This window comes from Notolepis coatsorum (assembly GCF_963971535.1).
Source record: "Notolepis coatsorum genome assembly, chromosome: 15".
In the NCBI taxonomy this organism is placed as follows: domain Eukaryota; kingdom Metazoa; phylum Chordata; class Actinopteri; order Aulopiformes; family Paralepididae; genus Notolepis; species Notolepis coatsorum.
The window spans coordinates 85,758,935-85,782,590 of record NC_140179.1 but is presented as its reverse complement, the minus strand read 5'-3'; the positions used below and the strand labels follow the sequence as shown (position 1 = coordinate 85,782,590).

General features: G+C 42.5%; 1 protein-coding gene across 4 annotated transcripts; it reads left to right on the top strand.

Moving 5' to 3' along the window:
- Positions 1-1,699: 1,699 nt before the first annotated feature.
- Positions 1,700-22,997, top strand: mdm2 (MDM2 proto-oncogene). 4 transcript variants are annotated; one of them, XM_084330317.1, is made up of 13 exons: positions 1,700-1,786; positions 6,091-6,161; positions 6,566-6,640; positions 8,140-8,273; positions 10,802-10,845; positions 11,053-11,114; positions 12,199-12,271; positions 12,883-12,994; positions 14,801-14,879; positions 15,451-15,594; positions 17,893-17,964; positions 19,828-20,017; positions 22,349-22,997. In XM_084330317.1, exons 2-13 carry the CDS (start codon positions 6,105-6,107, stop codon positions 22,777-22,779), a joined length of 1,473 nt encoding a protein of 490 aa, XP_084186443.1. In that variant the 5' UTR covers positions 1,700-1,786; positions 6,091-6,104; the 3' UTR covers positions 22,780-22,997. The 4 variants fall into 4 exon arrangements, with proteins under 4 accessions (XP_084186443.1, XP_084186444.1, XP_084186441.1 ...); XM_084330318.1 differs by having other exon boundaries at positions 1,731-1,782; XM_084330315.1 differs by lacking the exon at positions 1,700-1,786 and adding an exon at positions 1,793-2,075.
- Positions 22,998-23,656: the final 659 nt, after the last annotated feature.

Sequence of the window (23,656 nt, the reverse complement as noted above, 5' to 3'; positions counted from 1 at the left end):
TAGCTGACGCTTTTATCCAAAGCGACTTACAAGTTCTGTACGACAAGTCATCAAGAAGGGCACAACTCTATCAGCTGAGTAACAATGTTCATAAAGTGTTGAGTGCTACAGTGGAGGTTAGTTTACTAGGACAAGTGCATGACAGTAAGGTTAGTTAGGGTTAGATTTTTTTTATTTTTCTTTTTTAATTCAGATAATGGTTGAAGAAGTGCGTCTTTAGTCGACGGCGAAAGATTGGACGGGTTTCGGCTGTCTCAACTGGGGTGGGTAGTTCATTCCACCATTGTGGGGCAAGGACTGAGAATAGGCGACTTCTCTTTGATGACCCTTCCGGAGCTTGGATAGGAGTAGGAATAAACAGCACTGTTTGAACCTGGCACACAACATACTTCACATGTCATTTTTCTTTTTGTGGAGACGAAGATGATGAGTACCAGTCTTCTCCTCAGACATATAAAATCAGTTTTTCAATACAAGTACGACTCAAGACATTAGTATGCAAAATAAAAAATGAACACAGATTTTGAGTGTGAATGAAAACTTGTAATGAAAAATTTTAATGTATTCCCCCTCAAATGTATATACTCTATTATTACTATATTTTTGTATCACAAACAGTGCTGTATATTTGTAGATCTGGTATGTCATAAATGTCTAGATGTAACATTACTGTCTATGTAAATGAGACGAAAGTTAAGTTGAAAATGGGGGACCCTGATGTGACTCCTGGCTGCGTGTAGCTTTATGCCAAGCAAGCAGTGCAAAAATTTACCGTAGTGGCGTGCAGTAATGCGCCTTTCATTTTCCGCCGCCCAGCGCCCAGGTCGCGCGGAAATAGGCTGTCTATTGCCATTCTCTTTGACAAACTCTAACCTTAACCAGCTCCTTAACAGCGCCTAAACTTAACCGTTCTAACCTTAACCAACTCCGAAACAATGCCTAACCTTAACCTTAACCTTAACCATGCCTAACCTTAACCATAGAAATTATATTGCCATTCTCTTTGACAAACTCTAACCTTAACCAGCTCCTTAACAGCGCCTAAACTTAACCGTTCTAACCTTAACCAACTCCGAAACAATGCCTAACCTTAACCTTAACCTTAACCATGCCTAACCTTAACCGGCGAAAGAATACACGTTAAAAAAAAATCACGTTAAAAAATATTTTCGATGGGATTCGAACTCGCCAGCAAACGAGCCATAGGATCCACAGCTATGTGGCCTTGCCAATTGAGCTATTTCTAGATACTGAATAAGGGGCGGTGACTTATATATATTGAGCTCCGCTCGTGTCGAACCAAGGTGGGATCTCATGCGCATGCGCGGGCACCTCGCGCGAGCACGCCGGCGCACGCACGCACCTGAGCGAGCACGCCGCCGCCGGTGCACGCACGGTAGCATTTGTCTAAGCGGGGCCTGAAAAGAAGGGCGCTTTACCGCACTGGCGTGCGGTGACGAATGCGGAAGCATTTTTGCACTGCTTGCTTGGCATTAAGGAAAACGCCTCCTGGCTAGAGGAGCTTGTCGCGGCTCATGCGCATGCGCGCGCTCGGCCAATCAGAGAGGGGTCTGCAGAACTGGAGTTCAACCAATCAGAGAGGGGTCTGCAGAAATGCGGCTACGAAATGTAGAGACGCTGGACGCCTGGGCTCTGCAGATATCCCCTACTCGTTTACTCCCCAGTGAAGTAGATTATCTGCACGCGCGCCACTTGCCTGTTCCCTGCGCACGCGCGCCACTAGGGGCGGCAGAGTCTCCAGAAACCGTTTACCGACAGGAAGTAAGTAAGTACTGGCTAACATAACGTTAGCTATTTAGATTGGCTTTAATTAATTAGTTGACGCCCTGTTCAACTTCCAAAACGAATGTAAATGTGTCTGTGGCACAAATATGATTGTTTCGTTATAAATGTGTTGTGTAGTTGACGGCTAAAAACGTCGGTCGTTGAACGGGTTTAGGAGGAGCTTTTTAGCATTAGCCGCATGCTAGCAGGCCTCTGAGCCTCGGGCTCTCGTAGTGACTGGCGGAGCAGAGGACGCGGCGAGGCGGGGGCGTGTCTGGAGGCTGGGAGCTGTGAGTACAGTGTTGTTATGATGATGATGATGATGCATTACAGTCATGTGAACTGTAAGTTAGTTAACAGCTAACATGAGAAGTGATACGTGACAACATTATATAAGGCAACACATGTTGATGTTTACACCAGATAAGTTACTCAAACTCGTTACATTAGCCTGTGTTATGGAACATTTACGTTCTAACGGTCGTGACATGAATACGTGTACATGACCAGACGTGCATATTATTGTGTGGTAGCCGGCCTATATTAATATAAACATGAGATAATAATACAGAGTAAGTCTGGTGATTTGTGGAGTTGTGATGATAAGTTACAAATGCATCTTTAATAGAAGAGACTCCTGCAAATTAAATAACAATGATGAATTACAACTCATTATTAATTGAAAATGGGGGACCCTGATGTAAACAAGACGAAAGTCTTTCTCTGGTCTGCATTCCCTTAACAATTGTGTAGCCGTACTGTATTGTACCCATTCTGCAATCTGTTAAATAAAGTTTTCAATCAATCAATCAAAACAAATTCCATTTGACAGGACACGTTGATCAAATTATTAATATGACCAGAGATAATAGGTGACTGTCTGATCATGTTAAAATAATCAGAACTTGTACCACGCAGTAGTCCTTGTCTATACTAATAGTCCTTTTTAATCCATGAGTCCATCCAGGCGCTTGGTCCGAAATACAAGATGTTACAGTAATGTTAGTGTTCCTGTTTGTCAAACCTAGTAAGTAATGTTAGTGTTCCTGTTGGTCAAACCCACAGTAGGCTCTTTGTTTGAACACTTCTAATTCTGTCCCTGTCAGTCAAACAGCCCGTGTTGTTGCTGTTATTACTTTACGCAATGAGAGAGAGGGATGCAGGACAAGCCCGGGCATATTACCCTAGCTCTGTGTGTGTGGGGGGGGGGGGGGGGGCGCGCGTGTGTGTGTGTGTTATGGTAAGCACTAGCTGAGTCAGTCAGTGAGCTCTAGACATGTATGTGTCCTGTAAACATGTCGGGCTGTTCCCACTGCAGGGCTGCCAGCGCCAGCCAGGGACAAGGCCGTAACACAGAATTACAAGTCATAGGTCTCATTAGGGGATACAATTATATACATATTGTGGAGCTGATTTTTTTTATAAACTAGCTTAATTAATGATTAATTTAGTTAAAATGATCCTGAAACTTGCATACTCTCTATAGGCAACAAAGTGAAAAAAGACTCACTTAAGTTTTGTTTGAATTAAATATTAGAATAAATTAAGGCACATTCACACAGAGTGGAGGTAATTTAATTATTACAAATGGTAACTGACTGTCTTGACTAACAATACGCACTAAGCATCGGGTATATTGTGTTTGTGTGTGACTCCATGCAATATTTTGTTATTGCTGACATGTTCTACAAATGGATTTCCCTAAACAATTACTTGAGTAATTCATGCGAGTACCCGATCTGGGAAAACATTACTTGTGACTATCCCTAGCCCAATAGGCTTTGCAATAAGAACACTACTCATAGACAGGGGAGGGAAGGTGGGATTGTTTGACTGAGTCGTGCTTCACAGAAGTGTGCAAGGCCTGCTGTTCTAGTGTTAATAAGGTCACAGGTCTTGAACCTAAACTATATCCTCCATCCTACCAGCGTCAATAAATCATTACATACATATTGGATGCCAGAGCAGCCTACAGAAGACACAAGAATGTCTCTGTGGAACTGTTGTTTAGACAGAGAGAACATTCCTTTTCCTGATAATGAGATAGCCCTGGCCTGCTCTGTAGTGGAAATCAAACATCAACTTTATGACTCAGACATGACTAAGCCCTGGCTAGCCCTGACATGTCCTAGCAGGACTAGAGAAGAATATCTGCATGTTACTATCATGTAATAGTGATATTACTATAATACAATTATGTAATAATGATGATAATAATATAATAACATTATATAAACATTATATAAAACAAAATACTGTCAAGGGGTGTGGACATTTCTCGATTCTAAGATGCATCGCGACGTGGACGATTCTGCATCGATGCAGTGACGGAACATAATATTTATTAAATTGTAAAAGAATAAATTAAAAAATCATTTTTCTTTTACTCTCTTGCTAGCTTTTATGTTCTTTTACAATGTATCGCTTTTGGATTTGCTCCACAACTATATCGCGCCCTACAAATCAAATGTATTATTATTATTGTATTATTAAAGCTAGTGCTCTGGTCATGCATCCACTCAACTCATAGAAAATTGTTATCAAGCTCTATAGACCCTTTAGCTGCCAACGTGTCTGGGGCCAGCCGATAAACAGCCACAGACCAAATGGGTCACCTGCAACATCTGGTTTGATCTCTCCACCCTGATAATGATGACTAAGCTCTGGCTCTGCTGTGTAAAACTAGGCCCAGTTTGGTCTCACTTGGCCCTGTTGTGTAGACTCCAAACTGACTGTCTAGTGGAGAGCTGTGGCCATGACAGGCTGACGGAGCGTTGCTAGCCCTGACATGTCCCAACTCTATATAAGCCCCCTGGCCTCTCAGCTGCTCTCAGCTGCTCTCACTACCACGGCACACACTCACTGCACTTTATGTCCAGAACGCTGGATGCTGGAGGCCATGTGTAAATAAGAGAGATCTTTTAATATATTTATTTTAATTAGGTAAGTCTGTTTCACTAATTATTGAGTGGATTATTAATGTTGCCTGTAATTTAATTTAATGTAATATATAATGTCATTTATATTGCTGTCTGTAATATAATTTAGCAGGTGATAATCTAAGTTAGTTAGTCCTAATGTTGTCTATTCTTGAACAGAGCTGTCATTATTATTATTTTTTACATGTTTGTTTGAATTCCTAACATTATCTAGAAACGGGTTTTGGTGTCTGAGAAGTGGTTTGGTGTGCATCTTACTGTATGTTAGCTGTGTTGTGTGTATAGAGTGTTTAAAGTTAACTGTGTGTGTGTAGTGTTTAAAGTTAGCTGTGTGTATGTGTATATAATATATATGTGTTTAAAGTTAGCTCTGTTGTGTGTATATATTGTTTAAAGTTAGCTGTGTTGTGTGTGTATAGTGTTAAATGTAGCTGTGTTTGTGTGTATATTAGTGTTACAGTAAGCTGTGTTGTGTAGTGTTACAGGTAGCTTGTGTTGTGTGTGTATAACATAGTGTTAAACTAAGTTAGCTCTGTTGTTGTGTATATATAGTGTTACACAGCTTAGCTGTGTTGTGTCTAGTGTTAAAGTTAGCTGTGTTGTGTGTGTATAAAGTGTTAAAGTTAGCTGTGAATTGTATATATATAGTGCTAAAGTTAGCTGTGAATTGTATATATATAGTGCTAAAGTTAGCTGTGAAGTGTATATATAGTGCTAAAGTTAGCTGTGTTGTGTATGTGACGTGTATAATATACAGTGTTAAAGTTAGCTGTGTTGTGTATATATAGTGTTACAGTTAGCTGTGTTGTGTCTATAGTGTTAAAGTTAGCGGTGTTGTGATATAGTGTTAAATTGAGCTGTGTTGTGTGTGTATACAGTATAGTATTTAAGTTAGATATGGTGTGTGTAGATATTATAATGTTAAAGTTAGCTGTGTTGTGTTAGCTGTGAAGTGTATATATAATATATAGTGCTAAAGTTAACTGTTGTGTATGTCAAATAGTGTTCAAGTTAACTGTGTTCGTTGTGTATATAGTGTTAAAGTTAGCTGTTTAAAAAATATATATATTGTTGAAGTTAGCTGTGTTTTGTATATAGTAAAATGGTATATGATGCATTTATATAGCGCTTTTATCTGAAGTGCTTTACAATTCTTGTTCCTCACATTCACACACCGATGGCGGAGGCCATCCTGCACATCGGGAGCAATTAGGGGTTAAGTGTCTTGCTCAAGGACACTTCGACACGCTGCCCGGGAGGAGCAGGAATCGAACCGGGAACCTTCCGATTACCAGACAACTGCTCTACCTCCTGACTGCGCCACTGTCGTCCCCGTGTTAAAGGTATCTGTGTTGTGTGTCTCCAGGAAACGGAAGCACCATGTCGAGCGACAGCTGCCAACGCCCTGGGCAGCAGCACCCAGAGGACAACAAGCTGGTGAGATACTGACTGACTGTTTAGGGACTGACCAACTTATTCATTCATTCATTCATTCATTCATTCATTCATTCATTCATTCATTCATTCATTCATTCATTTGTTTAACCCTTTCACTGCCACACTACAGAAGGTTAACCCTTTACTATCACACTACCGACGGTTACCTGGTTGTGTGGCAGTGAAAGGGTTAACCTTCTGTGTATCGTCGCAGGGAAAGGGTTAACCGTTTGGTAGTGCGGCAGTGAAAGGGTTAATGACTGACTGATTTGCATGCGGAATAACTATCAGTCTTCTCTATCAATCAGTCAACCCTGAATAAGTACTAGGAGGCTTATTTAAGTTTGAGAGAGAGAGAGAGAGTTGTGCTGTGTGTAACAATGTGTTGTCTCTGTCATTTTCAGGTAAGACCCAAAGTAGAACTCCAGTCATTATTACAACATGCAGGAGCTCACCAAGACATCTTTACTATGAAGGAGGTACCTACTGTCGGTCCGTCCGTCTGTCTGTCTGTCTTGTCTGTGTGTAGATGTCTTGTACTTATTTTATTGCACATACCGCACGCAGACAGTTGATTGTTTATTGTATATAAATACCTGTTTTTTTATTCTGTAAATTATAGCTTTTTCATTCCTTGATGCTGTGGAGCAAACAGTAAGAATGCCACTGTACTTGTTGCATTATGGCAAATAAAAAATAATAAAATAAAATCTGAATCTGAATTTATAAAGCTGTCTGTGTCCTGGTGCCAGTTCTGTAGTGGCCATCGTGTGACCAGTATGATTAGTGAACTCCAGTCAGACCAGTCACATCCCAGTGTTGTTGCCAGGTATGCGTTGTTCATGGGACGGGGTAGCACGGTGTGCAAGCTCACTCGCTATTTGCATATCAATAGCGCCGGTCGTCAGGTGTGTTAAATACGTTCTCAGACACATTCACACCTAACTTGTTGTGAAGACGTGTTACATTCCATTCGTAGAGGCAATTAGGCACTGTCTTTAGTCTGTGCCCAAGCGAGGGGACATTAAATGCGCATTCGCGGGAGCGCGCGCACGCGCCGGGAGCGCCCGTGCACGTGGTGCGTGTCACCCCAGATGATTTCAATAACGCACCACTGGTTGTTGCCATGACATCAGTGACATTTTAAACATCCAGTGATTCACTTCCTCCTTCCTGACCCCCCCCTAACAAATATTCTCCTCAACACTGTTAACGGGCAAAAAAAAACAGTGCTATGTTTCTATTGGCTGATGGAAGCTTCTACCAGCCCAGGTATTTCATTTAGCAGACAGTCTAGTAGGAACTAGTGAGTCACTTCCTTATGGAGCTTTAAACGATGACTCAAGTGACATGACCACAATTAGATGACTTAAGTCACATGACTACAACTAGATGACTCAACAGGAAATTATATTTAAACTACTTGAGATACATGTGGTTTTATTTACCACAGGAGGAGAAGTGATGACCCAGGTGTAAAAAAAACAGGCCCCCGGTGGGCGGTCATTAGTGGTTAACATACCGTTGTATTCGTTTGGTACACAGCCGTTCGGTACAGTACACACTGAAACGGTTCGGTACGGATACGTGTACCTTAGTTTACACCCCTAATAGAGATATATATATATATTAGAGATATATTAATGTCTACATGTATGTGTGTCTCAGGGAGATATTAATGTCCTCCATGTATGTCTGTCTCAGAGGGAGGTCGTTCCACTGGCTGGAAGATGGACAGGAGAGAACTAAGAGTGAACAGAGATGGGTCTTGATGGAAGGCTCACCAGGATGTTATCAGTCAGGGGTTGTTTTCTGAGGCTGTTTAAAGACTCACTGCTGTCCCTGTTTCCTCTAGATTGTTGCAGAGCTGCAGGAGTTGAGTTGTAGCCAGTTATAGTTTGGGGGCCTTGGTTGGTTCACTGTTGAAACATTCCTCCCTCTTTAAACCGCTGTATTTACCTCCTCTCCTCCTCTCTAGGTAATGCACTACCTGGGTTTGTACATTATGCAGAAGAAGTTGTATGACCAAAGACAACAACACATAGTCCACTGTTCCCAGGATGCACTGGGGCGGTTACTTGGAGTGGATAGTTTCTCTGTCAAAGAACCAAGGTGAGATTTCTGCCCTGATGTCTGCAGCCACATGCGTTTACATGTTGAATTACCAGTAGTCGCCATGTCACACACACACAGTAACACACACTCTCTGTGATTTCTGCCCAGACATGTTGTTCTTGGAGAGACAGCTGATACAGACACTACCCCCCCTGGGGTTAGTAAGGTCGCTTTCACATATAGTTTGGTGGACTCTGTGCGATTCGGCGGGGGTGAAGTTGCAACATTGTTGCATTCTTCATTTGGTTCGGTTTGCTTTCACACTGCAATTTGTCAAGTGCACCAAACTTTCTGAAGAATGTCACGCGATCGAAAAGGGCGCTCGTCTATTGGATGTATAGAATCCCAAAAACAGGCTTCGGGGACAGTTCTACAGCGCACATACACACACACCACATTATTCTGCGAAGCAGCCCAGCGCACACGCATACACACACACCACATTATTCTGCGAACCAGCCCAGCGCACACACACACACACACCACGTTATTCTGCGAAGCAGCCCAGCGCACACACATACACACACACCACGTTATTCTGCGAAGCAGCCCAGCGCACACACATACACACACACACACACACACAGCACACAGCACACTCCGCTGACAGCAGGGACTCTCTCTCTGTCTGTTTCACAGTGAAGTAGAGCAGGCGGGACAGCGCCGCAGTGTTTGTTTTGTTTCCTTCTCCCCAAGATGCACAGTTTATCGGGTCACTTCCTACATTTGGTCTTGCGTTTGGTCCGATGAGCATTCACACCACAAAAGTACGCACCAGGGTTCACTTGGAAGCGAACCGAGACCTATGTTTTCAGGCGGACCAGAGTTAGCTTTTTTGGTCCGCACCAGAGTTCTTCAGAGCATTCACACCACCCCAAACCAAGCGGACTATCCGAGGAAACGAACTCTGGTCCGTCTGGTCCGGACCAAACAGCTCTGGTGTGAAAGCGACTTTAGTTTATTAGTTGGTTAGTTAGTTAGTCTGCAATTTAGTTTAGTTTGATACGTAGTCATTTTGGTGGTTAGTTATTCAGTTAGGTAATTATTTCTTCAAAATGTCAGAGGGTTATTTAAGGTAATTTGTTAGCTATGGTCATTTGTTACCTAAGGTACTGGTAGTTTGTTAGTGAAGGTAATTTGTTAGCTAAGGTACTGGTAGTTTGTTAGTGAACGTAATTTGTTAGCTAAGGTACAAGTAGTTTGTTAGCTATGGTAATTTGTTACCTAAGGTACTGGTAGTTTGTTAGTGAAGGTAATTTGTTAGCTAAGGTACAAGTAGTTTGTTAGCTATGGTAATTTGTTACCTAAGGTACTGGTAGTTTGTTAGTGAAGGTAATTTGTTAGCTAAGGTACAAGTAGTTTGTTAGCTATTAGGGGTGGGACGATACGCATTCGAACCGTGTACCGTACGGTACGACCCCCACGGTTCGGGGGCGTCTGTGTATCGTATGGTTCAGATGACGCGCAAATAAAAAAAAATTATTTGGCGGAGCCGGGAGAGGTGAGCACCGGCTGCAGGCAGCAGCAGCACTGCAGCCAGGTGCTAGTCAGTTTGTGTAAAAATGGCAAGCACAATATAAATCAATCTTCATTACGACTTTAAAAACATAGCCATTAACATTACATAGGCCTACACACATCTTGCCATAGCGTTAGCAGTTTGTACAACACAACGCACGTTTTAACTATGGTAGCGTAGCTACTAGCTAGCAGAGGAGGAAATGGGAGTCTGAGAGGCGGGGTGTTTAAAGACAATGATAGGCGTTTATTCAACATCCAAGAAGGCTAACATACAACTGTGTTTTACTAACTCCAACCGGGACTATTGCCGCTTTCCCACTGCCTGTTGATGTTATGAACTCCTAACGTTACCGGAGCTGATAACGTTGCCTGAGCTGAAGGTCCGTGCCACTAAAATGTCCGTGGGGACCCGCCAACCCATAGATAGTTCCAACTCACCGAATTACGTAATCCACCACAGTTGCACTCAATATTTAAATAATGTTAGTCTAAATAAATGTAGACAGATAATGTACGTATTTTAAAAATAGAATGAACAGAGCAGTGTTGTTTTTAAACAGTACAGTGTGTGTGTGTGTTAGTTTGATGTATGATAAGAAATCCAGCCATATTCCTTTCATTGTATTTCAAATACTGCACTTTAATTTCAAGCAGAAAACGAATCTTTCCATTCAGAACTGACAATCAGGGAATTTAAACATGGTTGACATTTTTTTTTAATAAAAATTTGCGTATATCGAACCGAACCGAAAACCGTGACCCCAAAACCGTGATACGAACCGAACCGTCCATTTTGTGAACCGTCCCACCCCTATTAGCTATGGTAATTTGTTAGTTAAGATAGTTTGTTAGTTAAGATAGTTTGTTAGTTAAGGTATTTTAAACTGAAATCAGAACAGACATGTTTCTGATCCAGTCACAGTGTGTGTGTGTGAGAATGTGTCATGTTTCGGGCAAGTGTCGCTGTCATGTGATCTGATATGAACCAATCCTTTGTGTTTCAGGGTTCTGTTTGCAATGATCCTCAAGAACCTTGTAGCAGTTCAAGGTATAGAAACTCTTCTCTCCTCGCCTCCTCTCTCCTTTTCTCTCTTCTCTTCTCTCCTTTTCTCTTCTCTCCTGTCTACTAGGACAGGGTTTCAGCAGCAGTCTTCCTCACTCCATGGCCTTAGGTAACTTAATGTCTCTCTCTCTCTCTCTCTCTCTCTCTCTCTCTCTCTCTCTCTCTCTCTCTCTCTCTCTCTCTCTCTACCAGATTCCCCCCCTCGTTTCCCAGAACACAGCCAACCAGAGAGAAGCACGGTCAGAACAACAGAGGTAATACACACACACACACACACACACACACACACACACACACACACACACACACACACACACACACACACGTGTGCATTCAGTTAAGTTGCAATATGACTGTAATACAAACAGTTCAGTTTGTCAGGTACATGCAACACAGATTACAGTGTTGACATCTGTCTGCTTGAGATTGAAGTGAGATGAACACACTGAAAACGTAATTTTATTAGATAAAACACGTTGACAAAGTTTTACTTTGCAGTTGAAAAAAGGTAATAAATCGCAATATATCGCAATACTCAGCATATCGCAATATTTTGAATCGCAATACTATCGTATCGTGACTTTAAGTATCGTGATTATAATCGTACCGTGAGGCCTCTGGTGATTCCCACCCACCCCTAGTATTCAGGCCGGGTGGCTGAGCTCTCTGCTGGTGGGGGACTGCTGTGCCCAGGTGGCTGTCCTCTCCTCTCCTGCTTGTTTGGACGTTGGCCCTCTCTCCTTCCTGTCCTCTTATCGCTCTTCCTTCTCCTCCCTCCCTCCTCTGGCTGGCCAGACGTTCTGGCAGCCGAAGATGTACACTGCGATTACAGTGTGTCCTTGGAAGCTAACATTTTAATTAAAAATAAAATGGGATTAATTACCCAGCCATACTGAAGAGGACTCCCACCTTTAGTGTGTGTGTGTGTGTGTGTGTGTGTGTGTGTGTGTGTGTGTGTGTGTGTGTGTGTGTGTGTGTGTGTGTGTGTGTGTGTGTGTGTGTGTGTGTGTGTGTGTGTGTGTGTGTGTGTGTGTGTGTGTGTGTGTGTGTGTGTGTGTGTGTGTGTGTGTGTGTGTGTGTGTGTGTGTGTGTGTTTTCTTAGGCAGTCAGCCTCGCTGGTATGCGCGCCATTAGCGCTAGACACGTTTTTAGGCCTCTTTGCTTTTGGAAAGAATGATATTAAAAAAAAATTATTTGACAAATCTTTGGCAGAAGGTTGGCAGTCGACTACGGCTCCTTTCGATCGCTTAGTGGACTAGTCGAGGTCAGCCCTAGTACTGTCACATTTGTATTCCTATGTTTTTAATCATTGTGTATATATTGTGTGTGTGTGTTCAGGAGACGGAGTCAGACAGTGTGTCATCTTCATCAGACAGGAGCAGGAGGAAAAGGAGGAGAAGTGATGACCCAGGTGAGACCAGGTGTTCTGTGTTCTGTACCCCAGTGTTCTGTACCCCAGTGTTTTTCTCCTCATGCTGAATGAGTTATTTACTGATCAAGAGATGAAAACACTAGACTTAACTGGTTCTTCTGTCTGCATGATTGCGTTTTGGAAACACAATTTTACACATTTGTAATTTTGTTTCAGTCAAACTATTGGTCTAAGTCTATACTGTTAAAACTAATGGTTTAAGTCTACACTGTTAAAAACTAATGGTCTAAGTCCTATACTGTCAAGACTAATGGTCTAAGTCTACACTGTTAAAACGAATGGTCTAAGTCTACACTGTTAAAACTAATCGTCTAAGTCTACATTGTTAAAACTAATGGTCTAAGTACTATACTGTCAAGACTAATGGTCTAAGTCTACACTGTTAAAACTAATGGTCTAAGTCTACACTGTTAAAACTAATGGTCTAAGTCTACACTGTTAAAACTAATGGTCTAAGTCTATACTGTTAAACTATTGGTCTAAGTCTACACTGTTAAACTATTGGTCTATACTGTAGGTGCGTCCTCACAAGTGTAGTAATCCAGATGTGTGTCCTCACAAGTGTAGTAATCCAGATGTGTGTCCTGCAGGACCGTCTCAACCGGCTGATGCTGCTGAAGACGAGGAGGAAGAGGATGAGGAGGAAGGAGGAGGCAGGAAGAGGAGGCGCTCTGACAGTTTCTCCCTCACCTTCGACAACAGGTTTGTCAGCTGTCACTCCATCGCTGATGACCAATAGGAGGAGAGCTTTATATGACTGGATTATTATTTTAAATTCAATGTTCAGATTTGATTGACTAGTGGAGGATGATTGAGAGACAATCTAGATGTTTTCAAGGAATAGAGAAGAATAGTTTCTGGATGTAAAAATATGGGGAAATCAAGAATGTCGGACCCCTGGCCCTGTTTCCTACTGACCAATGATGTTGTTCACCAGTGGGGTCTTTTCTCGGCACAAGCCAGTGGCGGCCGGCCGATAGTGGGCGCTAGAGCGCCGCCCTCCCTGGTTAACGTTAATATATCAAATATAAATAATTGTTTTCATTAACAGGAAGTGACTGTCTGATAGAGAATCATACCGCGTCTATACTTTCCGTAGCCGCATTTCTCTCGGGCTAGACGCAATAGCGCTTACAGTGGGCGTGCACTGGTTTCATCGCTGTATTCGTCGCAGCCAATCAGTGCGTAACGCGCTGTGCGTTGAAATATGATGTATTATGATGGAAGCCGGGCGCGTTTTCAAGCGATCTATATCATCTAAGCAAGCAGCGTCTATACTTTCCGTAGCCGCATTTCTCGGAGACGCTCTCTGATTGGCCGACGTCAGTTTCTACACTGTAGCCACTCTTTGAAGTTGGTTAAGGTTAGAGTATCTTAGAGCGTGACGGCAAGTTCTTTCGATGGTTAAGCTTAGGCACTCTTTCAAAGTTGGTTAAGGTTAGAGTTTGTCTTAGAGCATGGCGATAGAACGCCAGGTAGTTTGCAGGCTGTTCGACGCGGAAACAACAGTCTGTGACTGTGGGACAGTGGATATATACACTTTATCAAGCCCTCCTGACCTGGACCACGTTTCAACTAAACAAGTGAGTTAATGCGGTCTCTCTCTCGCTCTCTCTCTCTCTCGCTCTCTCAACACAGCGTGTTAATTTCGACGCGGGTATTGCATAATGGATGAATGAATGAATGAATGAATGGTAACTTGTTTAAAATGACAAGATATATATATATATGTGTTCATTATTGGATTAATCATACGTGTACTAGTGTAGTATGAATGAACTCGACTTAACATTGGAAACGGTAACATTATGTCGAGTCAGCTGTCCACTTGGTCAGCTGTCCGCTTGCCCCCCCCCTTCACCCCCCGGGCGCCCACCCAAACCTGATCAATGGCTGACTATCAGGAAGTAAAAAACGAATACGCGCTTGCCGATTGGTGGTAACAGCAGAGGCGGGTGCAAGCGGTGTGACGTAATTGGCAGAATCGACTGTCAATCAAAATTGTTCCGTTGCTTTGGTTGAGAGTATTATTATAAAAAACAGCAGTGATGCGGTATTCAGCTAAACTCTGCGGTGGGCGTGATGTAACAGCGATACCGCGGTAATGCAATAACCGCGGCAGCTCTATATTTACGTATTGTATCGATTCGTAACATGTGTATTACAAAAAAGTACATATATTACTATATATATATATTTTTTGAAGTTCTCCCTGCTGGGGACCAAACTCTAACCTTAACCCTAACTTTATGTCTTAACCATAACCATTAAGTGAATGTTAAAACTAACCTTAACTCTAACTATAATCATAGTTGGATAGTGGTGAGAGCACTCACCCGCCAGTGCAATGATTGTTGGTTCAACTCCTGGTACTTATTCCACCTACTTTGGAATAAACCTGCTGTGGAGCAGGTTTCAGTGTTTTTATTCAGCTCTACCTCTAGTAGAGCTATATTAGTACTGTGAGGAGAACCATCTTTACATCTCATTCTTTCTTCTGATTGACAGCCTGTCCTGGTGTGTGATTGGTGGACTGAGAAATGGGCGAGACCGACATAGCAGCCAATCATCGGAGGCACCTAGTGTGGTGAGCTCTTTCTCTCTCTGTCTCTATCTCTCTCTCTCTCTGTCCCCCCCCTCTCTCTCTTGCTCTGTCTCTCTCAGTCTCTGTCTCCCTCGCTCTCTCTCTCTCTCTCTCTCTCTCTCTCTCTCTCTCTCTCTCTCTCTCTCTCTCTCTCTCTATCCATCTCTCCCCCCCTCTCTCTCACTCTCTATCCATCTCTCCCACCCTCTCTCTCGCTCTGGCTCTCTCTGTCTCTCCCAGTCTAACTAGCCTCCCTCTCTCTTTCTCTCTCTCTCTTTCTCCCTCTCTCTGTATCCCTCTCTCCCTCCCTCTCTCGCTCTGACTCTGTCTCTCTCCCAGTCTCTCTCTCTGTCTCTCTCTTTCTCTCTGTCTCTGTGTCTCTCTCCCAGTCTAACCAGTCTCTCTGTCTCTGTGTCTCTCTCCCAGTCTAACCAGTCTCTCTGTCTCTGTGTCTCTCTCCCAGTCTAACCAGTCTCTCTGTCTCTGTGTCTCTCTCCCAGTCTAACCAGTCTCTCTGTCTCTGTGTCTCTCTCCCAGTCTAACCAGTCTCTCTGTCTCTGTGTCTCTCTCCCAGTCTAACCAGTCTGTATTGAGTGGTCCAGTGGTTGCAGACGGTTCTGATTCAGACTCCGATAACTTCAGTGTTGAGTTTGAGGTTGAATCCATCGACTCGGAAAACTATGATGATGAAGACGCTTCGCTGTCTGGAGCGGATGAGGTACACACACACACACACACACACACACACACACACACACACACACACACACACACACACACATAGTAAGGCTCCAGACTGAGTGAATGGTAATTTCAAAACCTTTTTACTTGGCTGTGACACTTCATATTTTTCTGTAGGGCACATTGGTGAGTTTCAAACTCATAAACCTTTTATTTTCATGGCCGAACCGTCTAGAACAGGTTTTGTCTGTCGGTATGTCTGTACAGCTCACACTGCGCAATGTCAATCACACTTCCACACAAGGTCAACACAGGGCGCTCGCTAGCCTTCTGGTTCAGCCACTAGCCCATTTAGACTGTTATGGAAAATATTAAAGGACAAAAGATGAGCCGTTGTATAAATCATTCTGAGTCGAGTTATTAAAAAATATAAAGCATAGTTTAATTATTTCTCTGTGGCCACAGTAGAAAGTTAAGTTTACAATCAGAGACACATGTTCACACACAAGCGTCTGATGAGCAAAGTGACAAAGAGGTCTGGTCAGAACGTACATTATACACAGAAATAGACGTAACATTATACATCAGATATGATGATGAAAGTATAAACAAACTGGGTTCTCAGTAGGGGAAGTAATAACACCACCTTGCTTTGGCTGGTTAGGAAGAGAAAATATAACTGTGAAGTCCTAACAAGAGACACACACACACTGTAGTAGTTATCTGAGCGTATTAACCCAGTCAAGTTGTACAATGATGGAATATGTATGATATCTCAACAGATCTATAATGACATGATAATATTTCCACGACAAGATCTAAAACGCCTGCTAATAATGTATTATATAGCCTGCATATACACACACATGTGTTTCCCGGTTTCAATGGGCTAGAGCTCCACACAAGGTCAATACAGAGCTCTCACTAGCCGTCTGGTTCAGCTAGAGCTCCACACAACCACACTTGTGTTTTGCTGTTGTACTAAGTAAAGATGCTAAAGAAAGCTAAGCTAGAAAATGGGGGATGAATTGATACATGAATGTGCTGCTTGTATTAGAGGATTTTGTGGCCTGCTGCTAACGTTAGCAGCAACCATCCACCAAAATACAGAAGGTCCATCTCTCCACTACTAGGCTAAGCTAAAGCTAACATTGCCCCTCCAGCCCATAATAGCTTTGCGGCAAAGGATAGCGTGCTGGTTCCATGGGTCTGTTCAGGTTAGCAACGTTAGCAACTTACGTTAGCCATGCTAACATGATCAATGCTGATGACGTTGGCAACATACAGTATGTCTTCAGTGTTAGGAACGTAGCGTTACATTAGCAACATAACGCCTTCAGCATTGAGAACGTAATGTTACATTAAACAGGCTGTAGTTGACTTGATGCCAGAATACTTGGCTAAAGACACAGGGAAGCCAATGCCGTTATTAGACACTGTTTGTTTATTTTCTTTTAAAGATTTGTTCAAACACTGCTCACGGCTAAAGTACAAGAAGGAAACTAATACTGTGTATATACTGTAAGCGCATTCGTAACTGCAGCAAGTCAATTTCAGCATTAAAGAGATATTATGTGGTACTTGACACAGTAGTGCAATCGATGCATAGCTTCAGACGGGCAGCTCACCATTTTTTTTTTTAATCCAGACCTCAACATGCAAACAGAAGTTGTGTAACCATCCACAACACAAGTCATCGTGTATTTCTGATGATGGATTCTTCTCTCAGACCGACGTGATATATTTAGTTTGTTGAAGAACGGCAGCGTAGATGTTCTATGTACGGTATATTCTGTTTGTCAGGTTTAGATGATATGATATGATATGATACATTTATTTATATTGCGTCCCCTCAGCCAATAGTTACATCAGCCCGAGGTGCAGCCCGCGAATAAAAGAAATACAGAAAGACAGGAACAATAAGAAAACAGAAAAAATATATGCAGGCCAACCAAGCAGACGGAGAACAGACGGGACATAATACACCTGTCGTACTACAACACAAAACTAGCTCAAGGATATTTTTTATGGCGTAAAGGTGGGTTTTGAACATGGCCGTAAAAGTCTGTAGAGTGCTTGCAGATTTTATGTTTAGAGGGAGCTTGTTCCGGAGTTTTGGCGCTGCAACTGCGAACGCCCGGTTTCCCTTCGTCACCAGTCTTGAGTGGGATTTTAAGGCAGATTTGACTGTTTGGTCTGTAGTTGCTAAGGAGGGTGGGGTTCTAAGCTGGGTTTTTTTGAGGAGGGGCTGGATTACTGCATGTTTACTAGATCTATAGATCTGTATTCTGTTTGTCAGGTTTAGATGTTATATAGTATCTATATCTATGTCCAGGTTTATGAAGTGACCATCTTTGAAGCAGACGATGAAGACTCCTGTGATGAAGACACTGAAATAACCGTAGCTGTAAGTTATTCTTTCTGTCTGTTAATAGGTTAGAGTCACTCAACTAAGGCTGCTTGATTCATCAAATAAATGTTTGGCTTCCCACGATCAAGATTCAAGATTGTTTATTGTCATGTGCACAGCTAAACAGACAGTTTGCCAAAAAAGGAAAAATGAAAAAGGGGGTGGGGGGGGAAACTGTACATTGGAGGTGGTTGGGTGGGGGGGTAACTGTACATTGGATTATCGACAAAACCTTACTTGGTCCCAAGAAGAGGGTCTCGTGTATTATTGGGTTAGGACATTTACTGTACATTGGAGGGGGTTGGGTTAGGACATTTACAGGGGCCAGTTTCGAATTGCAGTCTCCCGTAGGTGCTCTTTGAGAGTGGTTTTGAAAGTGGGTAGGGCGTTCCACATTGATGTGGCATAATTGCGAAACGTGTTTAGTCCCTTGTTTGAGCCGAATCTGGGTTTAACATGATTTGTGGAGCTCCCTCTGGTGTCATGGTATTCACTGACCTTTGGGAAGTATTTTCTTGACATGTACATGGGTACCTTAGTCATGTAGTGTATCTTGTAGACCAGGCCCATTGCAAGTTGCTGTACTCTGTCGTCTACTCTAAGCCATCCTAGGTTGTCAAAGTGGGCAGGGGTGAGGTGGGTTCTAGGAGTAAGGTCAAGCAGTCGTCTGACCAGTTTGTTTTGTGATGTTTGTAATTTTGTTTTTACCGCCTTTGAGGTGCTTTGGTACCATGAGGTGCAAGCATAGTCGTAGTACCCTTGAATGAGTGCTCCTGCCAGAGTCTTCAGGGTATTCTTGTTTACCAGAGAGGAGATCCGGTACAAGAATCTAGTTCGTTGGTTGACTTTTTTTTATTACATTGGATTTTGTCACAGGAAAGATTTGCCTCTTGCCTGTGGGTAGAAACTGTTTGTCAGTCTTGTAGTTCTGGCTTTCAGACTCCTGTATCACCTGCCTGATGGCAGGAGGTTGAAAAGTCTGTGCTGGGGGTGTGTACTGTCCTTAATTATGTTATGTGCTCCCCTGGTGGCCCTGGTAGAGTAAATGTCCTGTAGTGAGGGGAAGGCTGCTCCAGAGATGTACTGAGCAGTTTTAATCACTCGCTGGAGTGCCTTCCTCTCCTTAGCAGTGTAGTTTCCATACCAGACCGTGATTGAGCTGGTAAGGACACTCTCAACTGTACTTCTATAGAAGTTGCTGAGAATTTTGTACATGTACATGAATCGATTATTGTGCTGCATGCTGTGTGGCTCTCATTTTGTGGTCGCGTCAGCTGAACAGAGCCTCTTCTTTACTTTCGGTGGATAACAGCAGCAAACGCTTAAACGTTTGGTTGAGCTTCACAAAAAAAGATGTAATACAGCTAAACATCATACCTGCAGCAAGGAAGCACCTCCAATATGACAAAGCATTTGCTTCAACCCTCTGTGCACCATTTCCGACGTATTACGATTAACGTTGATGTTACAACAACGTTAATGTTACACTCTGGTTTGGTTATAATATCTCCTGTACTGCACAAGCACTAACTAGCTTGGATGTGGAGAGAGGTCTGGCTATGCGAGACACTGAAGTGTAACAATATACTGACAGTTGACATTCATCTTTTATATTGGAGATACTCAAACATCCTAGTTGCAAATTCACAGAGCACCCTACCACCTCCAGTTAATGCCCAGGCAGCCCCTGTTAAAGAAGAATTTCACTTTAGCTATGAAGGGGAAGATGAGCACAGAAAGACTTTCAAGTTTGTTTATTATTATATAAAACTAGCCATGCTGCTACTGTACAAAGTCTTCCCTACTCTGATACAGTTCAATTATACTGGTAGTTAACAGCTGCTGTTTGTGTATCTGTAGGATTATTGGAAGTGTGCTCAGTGTGGGGAGTTGAACCCCCCCCTCCCCCGCAACTGCAACCGCTGCTGGGCCCTGCAACAGGATTGGCTGCCCGATCTGTCCATCAACAGCACTGACTCCGCCCCCTCTGAACTTAAATCCCTGCCCCCCAAGCCCCCATCCGACCAATCAGCAACAGCCGACTCTCAAGGTATTTTTCCTAGAAGACCACTAACAACTACAGCTGAGATGCCCTTGTGCAAGGCAGTAGTGGTTGTACTGGGAATGTGTGGAACTGAGTCTGAAGCCGATATAAACTGAAAAAGATATAAATAAACTGTCTATAAATACTTTATATGTCTCTATATTAATCTTCTATAATATACTCTATCTACTATCATTTATATTAGTCTTCAAAAATATTATCTATACCTACTATAATTTATATTAGTTTTCTATAATATACTCTATATCTACTATCATTTATATTAGTCTTCTAAAATAGAATCTATACCTAGTCCTACTATAATTTATATTAGTCTTCTATAATGTACTCTATAGGGAGGTGTAGTGGTTATGTCATTGCCGTTTTTCGCGTTCCACCCTCTGTCCAACGCAATGTATTTCCCCATTGCCCATTTCTAAATCGTCTAGTTTAAAACAAATAAAGCATTCACATTTGCATGGTGTACCTTTCTGTGCGTATTCATCCACAATCTATAGCTCAACATGAAAATATTTGCAATTAATCATAAAAAAAAAATCGCAGAAATGTTATTCAACCAAAAAAGCTTAAACAATAATGTTAGTGATAGAAGGGAACTCATTTTGTGCAAAAATGGAAAGCTTTTCAATTTCCATGCGGCATAATTGTTACAATAGCCAATAATCCATTTTCCCAATGATAAATCCCTATACGGGTGGATCTCTCGGGCGGTCCAAAGCGACGTCAGACTACACCTCCCTATATTATCTACTATCATTTATATTAGTCTTCTATAATATACTCTATATCTACTGTAATTTCGCTGCTGTCGGGACAAAACCTCATAACTAAATTTTTTTTAATATTTTTTTTTTTATATAAATCAACTCCGTAGATCATCCTCGATATGTGTGTGTGGGTTTTACAAAGTTTAAACAATGGGAAAGCATTAAACCGATCATCTGTCTAAACCTCCTAACTCTATTCACCCTCAAATCTGTGTTCGTTTTTTTCATCTGCTGAAAAGTTGGGGTTTTGGAGTTTTGCAGGTTTTGTCCCGACAGCAGCAATTTATATCTATATATTTATTCATCATTTATAATTGATTATATCTTGTAATTTGTGCTGCTAGGTGTGGAGGTATTAAGTATTACATTAACACATTCCTTGCCAGCCATTGTACCCATCATTGTACCCAGTCTGCCAGCGCTATAAGTCTATGGAGTGGTTCACCTTCTTTGCAGGGCTATAACTTTTTAAATTGTATTGCTATATTGACATTACTATGGCCCATTCAACATCGATTATCTATCGTTCAGGATGTGGGAATGTTATATTTTTTCATTCATACAAAAATACCTTCTAGAATATAAGTATGTTTTTATCGTTTTCTGCAGTAATTCCTAGAACGTGAGTTATAGGCCTAAACTCACGTTCCCCCATACACGCTATATTAAAAAATTCAACTGTATATGATCGGTATACGTTATGCTTCATCATGCGTGGAGGAAAGGGGGGGGGCGGGGGGGGGTCGTTTATAATTCCCCGATCATCAGTAAATGCTTTATGTAGGTTGGGTGATATATTGATCAGATCGGTTTGCTCACAAGGAAACTCACAATTGGGTTGAAAATAACGTTATATTCCTCTTACCGTGGGTCAAAGAGACTGGCGGTGAAAGATCCCAAGTATACGACGCCGATCGCCTATGTCCATTTCCGGTTTGTATGTCGCAATAAATGCCGAAATCATATCGATTATTAAGTTTAGAAAGCGATCCATTATGTTCATTGTGTCTGTCGGGAGCCTTGCAACGATATGTGACGGCCGGATGAGTTTAATCGACGCACATCAGCCATATCCTGTAAGCGAGTGTAACTCGCCCCCGACCATCCACCAGGCGGCGGTATTGAGCCGTCGTTGCCGTCGCCTATAGGGTCCAGCTGCAGCGTCGCGGGTGTATATATGAATTATGAATGCCATGGCGAAAAAATGAAATATTGATCTCAAAATCGCTGGACAGCGTTATCGGCAGAATGTGCATGGCGGCCAATATCGCTGTAAAGCGTTTTTGGCGCAGAAAGTGTTAAGATGTCTATATATTGTATTTATTTATAATGTGTTGTGTGCTGCTAGGTGTGGAGGTATTAAGTATTACTATATATTTCCTGAATTTCCCCAAGGGTATCAATAAAGGAATATCTTATATTAGATGTCTATATATTGTATTTATTTATAATGTGTTGTGCTGGTAGGTGTGGAGGTATTAAGTATTACTATATATTAGACGTCTATATATTGTATTTATTTATAATGTATTGTGTTGTGTGCTGCTAGGTGTGGAGGTGGAGAACGAGGGATTAGACGTTCCAGATGGAAAGAGAGCAAGAACTCCAGTCCTCCCTCCTGACACCTCCCAGCCCCTGTCCTCCTCCTGCTCCCAACCTCCTCCCTCCTCCCCCTCTCTCCCTTCCTCCTCTAAATCCAACTCCCAGGACCTCCTCCTCCCCCCCCCCTCCTCCTCGCTCTCCTCGCCCTCGCCGCCGGACTTGGAGCGTTTTAACTCCCTGGAGGCCCGTCTCCCGGAGTCGTGTCTGGAGCCGTGCGTCATCTGTCAGTCCAGACCCAAGAACGGCTGCATCGTCCACGGCAGGACGGGTCACCTGATGGCCTGCTACACCTGCGCCCGGAAGCTGAAGAAGAGGAACAAACTGTGTCCCGTCTGCCGAGAGCCCATCCAGTCTGTCGTGCTCACCTACTTCTGCTGAGACAGTGCATGCCATTAATGAATTTGTTTGAAGTTAGTCTTTTTTTCTTTATACGTTTTATTCATGAAGAGTGCTTACGACGTGGTCTATATGGTCTTATATTTGGTAATCAAATAGAGTTGAATATTGTTAAAATTGTTGAAATATTTTGTTGAATATTTCAATCATTCCTAACTTAATTTTTGTTCTGTTGTGAATAAAGAGTGTTAACAACTGGACTGAGCACACATTTGACTTCTAGCTGGGTGTGTAAGGTATGGCTACAATATACCCTTAGTACCGTCAGTGTTACGAGTTCCATTCCCTGTGTAGCTCGATGGGTAGAGCAAGGCACTGACACTGCAAGGGTTAGGGGTTCCATTCCCTGTGTAGCTCAATTGGTAGAGCAAGGCACTAACACCGACCTGACATTCTGTGGACTCATTTGTTTAAGCTAGCGCAAAGGTAGAGGTATTATATGAAACTAGACGAGCTGTCATGCTCGTCAGGAAGGGGGCTAAATAATACTCCAAAGTGAACCTACATTTTGGTGAGGGAAAGAAGTATGACCATTAAAAAAAAGATGTGAATGAAAAATTGTGTTTGGGTTCTACTGAGTGCCCTTCAGACATGGCCACGTTATGCTATTCTGCAGTTTCTGGACAAAAACCATGCAGCTTTGTGTGTGAAGTTATTTTTTTAAAGTGATTTTCGCCTATTAACCCTTTCACCGCCGCACCATCAAACGGTTAACCCTTTCACTGTGACAATACACAGAAGGTTAACCCTTTCACTGCCACACGGCCGTCGGTTGTGTGATAGTAAAGGGTTAACCTTCTTTCGTGTGGCAGTGAAGGGGTTAAAAAAAAGATCTATTGGATTCTTTTTGCGTACTGGG